We start from the raw sequence: 10,468 nt of genomic DNA on the forward strand, positions 1-10,468 counted from the left end.
AATGGATGAGGCATTATCTGAGTACAGATGGTGATGCCGGCAGAACGATGAAGGGCAGAGAAGGCAAATCCACATCTAGAATGTGTCTATTCCAGTGAGCATGAACCTGGGTCCCTGCCCATGAGGAAGAGGCCAATGTAATCAAGCTGCCACCAGGTGGCAGGCAGGTCTCTGGGGAATGGGGCCACAAGGGGCCCAGTGACTGTTTTGTACAAAAAGAGCCCTGAAGAAGAGGATGCCTAACTCTAAATGTGTCATCATCAGTGGGGGCTTCAGGCCCAATGGCAACAAAGGACGGCTAGGCCTGAGGTGGTGGTATTTTTAGAATCTGAGATCCCTAAAATCCCTTTACCTTATTGGCATGAGCCCCAGAACATAAAACAAGTTGTCTTAGACTATCTTAAAATGTCCCTTGATTGCCTAGTTCCATCTGCCACCTCCCTCCACTTACCCAGATTCTTGGAGGGTTGATGACTCACTCAAGATCACACAGGGCAGATGCAGTGTAGCCGCAGTGTCATTATGGGGTGGGCTGCAAAGTGGAGAAGATCCTGCTCCTTCCTTGGGCCCAGCTCTCGGGCGGACAGGGTGAGTGTCATGCCCACAAATGGACATCAAATGCCTTCTGGGTACGAGGCACTGGGCATGGAGCAGTGTCCGTAACCAGCAATGGCTTCTGCCCTTGAGAACAGATAGGAAACCATAACCGCATACGCAAACAAGATCATTTCAGGCCACAGTAGGTGCCACAGGAAGGAGATCAAATAGCATCAGAGGGCTGGGCATGGTGGCTCACGCCTGTAATCCCAGCACTTTGGGAGGCCTGAGGTCAGGAGTTCGAGACCAGCCTGACCAACATAGAGAAATCTGTCTCTACTAAAAATACAAAATTAGCCAGGTGGGGTGGTGCATACCTGTAATCCCAGCTACTGGGGAGGCTGAGGCAGGAGAATCGCTTGAACCTGGGAGGCAGAGGTTGTGGTGAGCTGAGATCGCGCCATTGAACTCCAGCCTGGGCAACAAGAGCGAAACTCAAGTATCAAAAAAAAAAAAAAAAAAAAAAGCATCAGAGAGGGGCTGGGGGCCAGAGGCCACTTCAGCCTCATTACCAGGGAAGGGAGGCCTCTCTAAGAGGTGGTGTGTGGACTGGCACCTGAATGGCAAGAATAGTCGAGAGAAGAAAGAGTGCAAGTGAAAACAGCTGATACCAGCTGGGTAAGGTGGGTCACACCTGTAATCCCAGCACTTTGGGAGGCCAAGGTGGGAGGATCATTTGAGGCCAGAAGTTCAAGACCAGCCTGGGCAACATAGGGAGACCCCATCTCTAAAAAAAAAAAAAAAAAAAAACCACGAAACAAAAAATAAAAAACCGGCCAATACCTTCACAGTGTTCCAGTTACTCTTCAACGTTCTTTTCACGAATTAGCTCATTTAATCTCATCCCAATCATATGAAGTAGTAAGATGATCACTGCGATTTTACAGATGGGAAACTGAGGCAGAGGTCAAGTAACTGCTAGGTTATAGAACCGGGTCCCAAACTCAGGTAGTCTGGTTCCAGAGTTGGTGGGCCCACCCCATGCCATTCTGCTCTGAGAAGTCACTGGCGTGGGAACAAGCCTGCCTGTGGAATTTGGACTCTATTTAGCTCTTCTTGGGGTAGAAATGCCAACCCATCCTGCCCAAGGGAAATCTCCAGGCTCCTGCCAGCTAGAGCCAGAGCCAAAGCAGGGGCCCCAGCACCCCTCCCCTCTGGGGGATTCCTGAGGTCCCAGCTCCCTGCCCCCAGCCTCTGTGCTCCCAGCTATCTGGGCCACCTCATTCTAAAGGGATTTGGCTCTCAAGACAACTGGAGACTGGTGAGAAAGGGCTTAGGGATTAGACAGTGATACTCAGGAAGGTAAGGGACTTAATCGGGGGTTCGAGTGTGGGAAGTGGGGTGGGGAGAGGATTTTGTTTCTTTGCAAAGCCGGGCTGGACTGCGGAAGTGAGGAGGAAGTGGGGCTCAGGGGAGGAGCCAGACCAGACGGGGTTAGTTTCTCACTCTCTGTTGTGTCTTCAGAAGTAACACAATAGTAAGAAGGATCCCTCACCTGTGTGCGACCACCACTTCCCCAGCCATTATTCCACTTGAAATTCTCACAGGCGGGATTAGTTCTCTCCCCATATCACAGGCGCCCAGAGCAGGCAGGTGACTTGAGGAGGCTGCAAGCCCCACAGGGCCGGGCTGGGAGGAGGGGAGGAGGCTGGGCCAGGGCCTTTCTGCATGGCTGCCCGCAGGCACAAGGATTTTCCAGAGAGTTCTCGCTGACCTGGCCCCATGGAAGTAGAGAGTTCCACAAATATTTGTTGAAGGGTTTAAAAGACCGTTCTTTCCAACTCTCAAATCGTGGTGCCAATCTCTATGCCACCCCCTTCCCCCTGGAACCACAGATTCTGAGGCCAAGGCACACAGGGGGCCTCTGGTCTCAAGGCCAGTGCCCTCACTTTAGTGAGGACACAACGAAGGTCCAGAGGGCACAGGCCAGCAGCCCTGAGGAGACCCCCCTGTGTGTGCCTTGCAGAATAGTCACGGCAGCACAGTAAGCAAGAACATGGCCTCCAGCCCACACACTGGACTCCCAGTCCAGTGCTCCTTCCTGTGCCCAGAGCTGCCTCTCTGAAGAATCTGAAGCACAGGGCTCTAACTTCCAACACTAGGACTGCCACCCCCACGTTTCTCCTAGATCTCTGGGTGCCACCAGCCTTCATTTTTTTTTTGTTGACACCGAGTCTCGCTCTGATGCCCAGGCTGGAAGGCTGGAATTCAGTGGCGCAATCTAGGTTCACTGCAACCTCCACCTCCCGTGTTCAAGCGATTCTCCTGCCTCAGCCTCCCAGGTAGCTGGGACTACAGGTGCATGCCACCACGCCCAGCTAATTTTTTTGTATTTTTAGTGCAGACGGGGTTTCACTGTGTTAGCCAGGATGGTCTCAATCTCCTGACCTCGTGATCTGCCCACCTCGGCCTTCCAAAGTGCTGGGATTACAGGAGTGAACCACCGCGCCTGGCCGCCACCAGCCTTCTTTAAGTTGTTCACGCTCTGTGTTCCTCCAGCCAAAGTCCCCAGCAAGGCGTACCTGGAGTAACACAGCCATCGCAGCAGGCTCTCCCCTCCAGCCTGCCTGACCCGGGAGGCCTAGTTCTTCCTACTGGGCCACGCTGTTCCCTGATAATTGCCACCACTATGCATAGTAGTCCACATCAAGGCCAGGAAAGGGGGCTTCTGGTTGGCAGAGGTCGTGTTGCATTGGGTAGCTCGGGGAGAAGCTCCTGGAAACAGTATTTGATCAGAGCCTTGAGGGCTGGGGAAGACCTGGCAGGAGGATACAGGACACAGCAGCAACCCTCACAGAGGTGGGAGGGCAGAGGTGCGTCTGAGGGACAGCGGGAAGCTTCTTGGATGGAAATGAAGTGTGGAGGAGGCGAGTGGCATTGGCGCCGCAGGGAATGCTGGGATGGGGTTTGGCGCAGCAGGGAATGCTGGGATGGGGTTTGGCGCCACAGGGAATGCTGGGATGGGGTCGGGTAGACCTCAGATTCGGATCAGTGGAATGGAGCTGACTCAGGAAGGAATGAGGGAGCCATTGAAGAGTCTTGAGCAGGAGGGCAACATACCTAGTAGGGAAGAACTGTAGGGCAGGGACTGGGAGATGGAGAAAAAGTGGGGATGCGATGGAGGAACTCTCTCTCAGTAGCCAGCACCAAGGACTTCACCAGGTTATTTATTATTATTATTATTAATTTTTGAGACAGAGTCTCACTCTTGTCAACCAGGCTGGAATGCAATGGCATGATCTCGGCTCACTGCAACTTCCACCTCCGTGGTTCAAGTGATTCTCTTGCCTCAGCCTCCCAAGTAGCTGAGACTACAGGTATGTGCCACCATGCCTGGCTATCTTTTTTTTTTTTTTTGTATGTTTAGTAGAGACAGGGTTCATCATGTTGGCCAGGCTGGTCTTCAACACCTGACCTCAGGTGATCACCCCACCTTGGCCTCCCAAAGTGCTGGGATTACAGGCATGAGCTACCGAGCCTGGGCCTATTTAGGATTTATATGATCAAATCAACCAGCTGTTTTACAGTGGGCCAGAGATAGGTTAAGTCTCAGTGGAGGAAGAAGAAAGAGGCAGCTGTTGAACCTGAGAGGGGCAGGCCCGGGGATGGGTTCTTTACTGAGGTTTTTATTTGGGTAACTTCAGATGTGGGAAGGGCTGCATCCTGCTGGGTAAAGGTGGCCCAGTACTTTCCTGGGTAACTTCTGCAGGCAGTTCCCAGGCCTGTCCACACCTTGGCCTGGGAGCATTTGGCCAGAGCTGGGTTTAAGTCCTGACTCAGCATGTGCTCACCTGTGACCACCTCTCTCCCTCAGGCTCCTCAATAAGTCACTTGACCTGCCTGCCTTAGAGGACTGTCCCACACTTAAGTGACAAGCTGGATCTGAAAGTACCTTGTAAACTGTACATTGCTGAACCAATATAAGAGGCTGTGGGTTTTTTGTTTTTTGTTTTTTAGTGGAAGTCTTGCTTTGTTGCCCAGGCTGGAGTGCAATGGCGTGATCTTGGCTCACTGCATCCTCCGCCTCCTGGGTTCAAAAGATTCTCCCGCCTCAGCCTCCTGAGTAGCTAGGATTACAGGTGTGTGCCACCACACCTAGATAATTTTTGCATTTTTAGTAGAGACAGGGTTTCACCATGTTGGCGAGGCTGTTTTTGAACTCCTGACCTCAAGTGATCTGTCCACCTCGGCCTCACAAAGTGGTGGGATTACAGGTGTGAGCCACCGCACCCGGCCAAGACGCTGTTCTTTTATAATAGTTTCCTTTGAGTAGCCTCTAGCCTGGAAAGAACATCCTGGCCCTGGAAGGGCCTTATATAAAGATCTTAGCCATGTATCCAGTAAGGAAGGCAGTCCTGTCCTGCCCCAGGCCAGAAGCCAGCGAGCCTAACTAGGGCAGAACTGCCTGAAAACTCTCTGCAGAGGTGGGAGCTGGGGGCCTCAACCGTCACTCTGCACCCTGCAGCAGACTTCTATGGTGGGGGCCACACTAGGGGCAGAGCAAAGACTTAAAGTGTCTTTAACAGGCCTGATGCTTTCGCCTCTGGGTAAGGAGAGAGACTGGGGACATTCTGCTTTCTCTCTCCTGGAGACTTGGGTGTTGAGGCAGCCAGGGCATGGCTCTGGGAGACGAGATGCCCACAGACTCCTGGGCCTAGCTCTGCATTAATTCCAGGCCACAAGGGGAGGGCACAGCTGAGCACCTTCCAGGTGCCAGGCAGTGGGCACTCCACATCTGTCATCCCACTAACAACTCTGGGCAAGCCATGCCTTCTCTGGGCCTTAGTTTCCCTTGATGTTAATTGAGATAAGTTGCATGATCCCTGAATGATCTATGTTTCTGTCTCCCTCCCAGGGTTCTGCCAGCACGGGGATCTGTGTCTCTATTGGAGCATTTCTTTAATTAATTAATTAATTAATTCAGCATACATTTATTAGCAATTCCTGTGGGCCTGATGCCATGACTCATATCTGTAATCCCAGCATTTTGAGAGGCTGAGGCGGGAGGATCGCTTGAGGTCAGGAGTTCAAAACCAGCCTGGCCAACATGGTGAAACCCGCGTCTCTACTAAAAATATAGAAACTAGCTGGACATGGTGGCATGCACCTGTAATCCCGGCTACTCAGGAGGCTAAGGCAGGAGAATTGCTTGAACCCGGGAGGAGGATGTTGCAGTGAGCTGAGATCACACCACTACACTCCAGCCTGGGTGACAGAGCAAGTCTCTGTTTCAAAAAAACAAAAATGAAAACAAAACAATCCCTGTGTGCAGGATGCTGTGCTGGGGGTAGGGGAGTTGGGGGGATTTAGAGGTGAGTAAAACAGGGCCCTAGGCCCAAGGAACTCATGGTCTAGCAGGGCAGATGCTACTAAGCAGGGCTGCATCAAGGCTCTGAGGGTCCTCTCTGCCCACCCCCCTCTCTTCACCTCTCTTGTTGTAGCCACACTTCCCACCATCTACCAAAGCTTTGCTCATACCACTGTGCTGGCCTGGAATGAATGAGTCTTCCTTCTATGTCCCAGCTCCAATGCCACTCCCTCTGTGAATCCGTCTAGAATTCTTCCAAACCAAAGCAAATTCTCTCCTTTTTTTTCTTTTTTGAGTTGGAGTCGTGCTCTGTCACCCAGGCTGGAGTGCAGTGGCCCAATCTTGGCTCACTGCAACCTCCGCCTCCTGGGTTCAAGCGATTCTTCTGCCTCAGCCTCCCAAGTAGCTGGGACTACAGGCATGTGCCACCACACCTGACAAATTTTTGTATTTTTAGTAGAGACGGGGTTTCACCATATTGACCAGGCTGGTCTTGAACTCCTGGCCTCGTGATCCACCTGCCTCAGCCTCCCAAAGTGCTGAGATCGTAGGTGTGAATCACCATGCCCAGCCAAATTCTTCCCTTTTAAAGCACCCAGATACTTGCTACCTCTCCTCAGGACATTTACCTTGCCCTCATATTCCAGTAGATAGTGCCTGTTTCTTATCTTTGGGAGGGCAGGGTGGTGTCTGATACATTTCTGGGTCCCAGAACAGTGTGTACAGCCTGGTACACAGTAGAAGGAAAGAACGGCCCAAGACATGTGACCATGCGCTACTGTGGCGGTAAAGTGCCAAGAGACACAGGCAGCAGAGGGGAAGGCTGTTTAGTTCTGAAAGGAGGAAATGTCTTCATTGTATGGGGAAGGTGCAGTGATTGGGTTTGTGGCTGGGCAATCAGATGGCACAGGCCAGACAGGAGGCTGCAGGGCGTCCATCCCAAAAGTCAGACTTGCATTTACCTGGGAACTCACAGCTCTGGCCCTTGGGTGAGAGCAGGCCTCCTTCCACTGGGCATTGCTTTCACTGGTGGCTTCCTCCTGGTCCCCTCTGTTCCCACCCACAGGCTGAAGCCTGCCTGGCCAGGCAGGCAGCAAAGGGAGGTGGCACAGGGCAAACTAGGAAGTGGTTGCAAAGAGCAAGCCCTGTGCTAGGTCTTGCCCTCAGTGAATTAAGTACATCAGCTTGCTTCAGCGGCCTGCTGACTTCAAGTCTGGACCATCGCCCCTTTTCAGTGAATAAAGATGCTGGGATTGCAAGGAGCAAAGTGGCTTGCTGGGGTGTCATAGGCTGGCTGAGGTGTGAGCATGTTAGGAGTGCCTCTCAGAAAGCAGGGAAGGTCAGAGGCAGATGGCAGGGGCTGGGGTGGGGAGACGGAGTCTGTGCTTCTTTGCCCCACCCCCCGCCTCCGTTTGGTGCCCTGTTCTTCATCCTGCCTGGCCACAAGTGGAGAAGAAAGGCTGTCAATACTGAAAGGCCCCAAGCTGGGTCTAGCAGGAGTGGTCACACACTGAGGGCAGGACAGGAGGTGGGCCAGGATCTCAGAAAGGAATAGTCAATCAATGCCACTGTTCCCAGAGGTGGCGATGGCTGGGCTTAGGGGACATCGTCTCTCACAGCAGCACCTGGCAAGCTTTCTACGTCTGGCGGGGAGAGAGGGTAGCGGTCCCCCACTATGGGAGCCAGGTAAGAACTCATTAGGTAGCACCTTTCAATCCCTCCTTGTTCAGAGGCCCAGAGAGCTCAGGTGTCTCTCCCAAGGTCACACTTTGAGCTAAGGGTAAATTTGGAACTAAAATCGGGACTCCCTGACCTTCTGATGTCCACTGGCCTCAGTCCCGGTGGGCACACTTGCTCACCTCCTGCCCGGGTCTCTGACTTCAGGAGAGCAGAGCGGGGCGGCGTCAGAGCCTCCCGCGCCCCAGCGCATCGCTCCCTTCCCCGCCCCTCGGGATCCTTTAAGAGGCGGGGCTTGACTGCCAGCTCCACGGCCCGGGCAAAAGGCTGGGACTTTACTCCCGGTGGCCGGTGGCGGCGAGGACGAGTCTGTTCTCCATCAGCTGCCGCAGACGCTGCCTCCCGCCCCAAAACCCCATCCCAGCGGTTGAGCCACGATGAGCGGCAGAGTTGGCGATCTGAGCCCCAAGCAAAAGGAGGCATTGGCCAAGGTGAGCCCTCGCTCTGGCCCGGGCTCCCGCCCGGGGCTGTGGCCCTCGTCCTCCTGCGGCAGCGAGAAGGGACGAGGCTGGGTGGGGGCCGAGGGTCCGTGGCGGGCGGCCGGGGGAGCAGAGGCGGCCGCCCCAGCGTGGCCCGCGCCCGCGGACGGCTCCTTCCTCCCTCTGCCACCCTCAGGGTCCCAGGAAGTTTGGCCACCCCCCGCCCAAGTCCCGAGCAGCTGTGGCAGTGCCACCTGGGAAGGAGTGGTTGCTTGGTAGTCCCTGGAGGCCGCTGAGGGCACAAAGACAACATTCATCTTCGGGACTGGCAGCCCGGCCCTGGGGCAGGGGCAGGGGCAGGGGCAGGGCCCCAAGTTTCCTCCCATTTCCGGGAGGCTTTCCTCTTGCCGGGGCAGTGGCATGATGGAAAGGGACCTGGATAGCTCCTTGGGAGACTTGGATAGCTCCTGCCCCCACAACAAGCCGCTGTGCGACCTTGGGCAAAACCCTGTCCTTCTCTTTGCACCTTGATGCCATGGAATGAGGAGGTTGGACCAGATGATGTTGAAGGGAACACCTCCATGTGTGAATTCCAGGTTCCCCCCATGACGCACTGGGTTGGAGTTAGTTTGAGCTGAGACCAGCCGTCCCCATCTTGCATCCCAGACCCCTTCCTGGCTCAGGACTTAGGTTTATGTTCCTCAGAAGGCAAGATGGTGAGCTTGGCTTTGCCTTGGCACCTTGGACCAGGAGAGAGCAATAGTTTGAGGGCTGAACCCTCCTCTTCACCTACTAAATCTCTTCTCTGTCACCCCTGGGGAGTGAGGAGTTCAACTCTTCTCTGGACAAGAGCCAGTTGGGTCTGGCCTCAAGGTTTGGAGGCTCCACAGCTGGGAAGTTTTCCATGGCTGGGAAAGGTGCGGGGGGTGGGTAGAAGTCTCCTGCCACTGGGGAAGTAGGAGGGCACCAGCTCCATGAAGGCTTTGTCCCAGGCTGGGCCTCCGCGATCCCAGGAAGGCTGGACAAGGAGGCTTCAGATTTTACTGCTGACCCGCAGGAGAGGTCAGGCAGAGAAGGGATTAGGTGGTGATTAAACTGGAGACCAGGGGCTGGTTAGGGTCCTTGGAGAGGGGTAGCTTCAAGCCTGCAGTTTGGAGGAGCAGTTTCCCTGGAGCACTGGGAGCTGCTCTGGGGGGTGGGATGGTCTGAGTCCCTGGCAGACCTAGGCAAGGGCAGAGGTGGCCAGTCCTCATTGGTCTCCTCTGGGACTGCCCTGTAGGTCAGTGGCCAGGGAAGTGTGAATGGCTGGGAGCGGGAGGCTCAGGGAGGGCATATGGGGGCCTGCTCACCTACCAGGGAGTGAGAAGTTGGAAATGGATGTGGCTGTCCCTTGAGGTCACTGTCCACCTCTTTTGTTTGACACTACCTGCACTTTCCTGATTCCTCCCACTAGAACCGTTCTCTCCACCTGTGTTGCCTTCCTTCCTTCTGCTACCCTTGAAGTCCTTCAAGGCCAGCACTAATGCCATGCTTTATAGGAAGTGCATGAGACCACCTTTTTCTTCCCTCTGCTCCCCAGTAAACTCCTCACCATTCCACCGGGCAGAGAGCCATGGTGGAGAGTGTGTGCTCCGGATTCAGACAGACCCCACTTTGCATCCCAGCTCTGCTAATGACTAGCTGTTTGACTTTGGACATGCTACTTAGCCTCTCTGAGCTTTAACTCCTTCATCTGTAGAATGGGGACAATAATACTTCTAGGGGTTATGAGGAGTAAATAAGCTGTGGTGCCAAGATCAGCGCTGGGTGACAGGGAATGCTTTGTAAACTGACAGCTTTTACTGTGGTAAAAGTAATGCCAGAGTGCCTACTATCACGATGAGCTGGGGACACATCTGTCTGACCCAGACTGGCATGTGGAAACCTTTGTTGTGGGGCAGGGGCAGAGTCTCACTCCCTTCCCACTTCCTGCCCTGTTACCTGGCACCCCCTGGCAAAAGAGTGCTCCAGGTAGTGTCTGCAGAGTTCAGCCATGTTCAAGAGAGATCCAGCAAAGGCCCCAGTGGAGGGTCCTGGGCAGAGGGCAGTCAGGGTAGGCCCTACCACTCACCTGGATGCCTCTCCCTACAGTTTCGGGAGAATGTCCAGGACGTCCTGCCAGCCTTGCCGAATCCAGATGACTATTTTCTCCTGCGTTGGCTCCGAGGTGAGGGAAGAGGGGCTACGGGAGGCTGGGGCAGGGGCTTGTTCTGAGTAACAGAATGGCACCCTCTGAAAACCCTGCCCCTGGCAATCAGGGCATCTGGAATGTTCAATCTTTAATGTCAAAGGGTCCTTGGCAATGACATAAGCTCAACCCTCCTAGTGGATAAAGACACTGAGGCTCAGAGAGATGAAGTGACTTGCT

At 54.2% G+C, this 10,468-nt stretch overlaps 1 protein-coding gene across 6 annotated transcripts in view; it reads left to right on the plus strand.

The window, feature by feature from the left end:
* The first annotated feature begins 7,752 nt into the window (after window positions 1-7,752).
* The window catches only part of SEC14L2 (SEC14 like lipid binding 2), a 30,912-nt gene continuing 28,196 nt past the window's right edge, over window positions 7,753-10,468 (plus strand). Inside the window, exons 1-3 of one of the 6 annotated variants that reach the window (XM_032256883.1) lie at window positions 8,002-8,073; window positions 8,258-8,657; window positions 10,192-10,267. In XM_032256883.1, coding sequence (XP_032112774.1) covers window positions 8,592-8,657; window positions 10,192-10,267 — 142 coding nt within the window. In that variant the 5' untranslated portion in view covers window positions 8,002-8,073; window positions 8,258-8,591. Of the gene's footprint in view, window positions 8,074-8,257; window positions 8,658-10,191; window positions 10,268-10,468 lie in introns of those variants that run through there. The other 5 variants (XR_004262298.1, XM_032256882.1, XM_032256884.1 and 2 more) reach the window with 5 other exon arrangements.

Source organism: Sapajus apella, unplaced genomic scaffold, assembly GCF_009761245.1.
Source record: "Sapajus apella isolate SASKATOON/1434 unplaced genomic scaffold, GSC_monkey_1.0 scaffold95, whole genome shotgun sequence".
Taxonomy (NCBI): domain Eukaryota; kingdom Metazoa; phylum Chordata; class Mammalia; order Primates; family Cebidae; genus Sapajus; species Sapajus apella.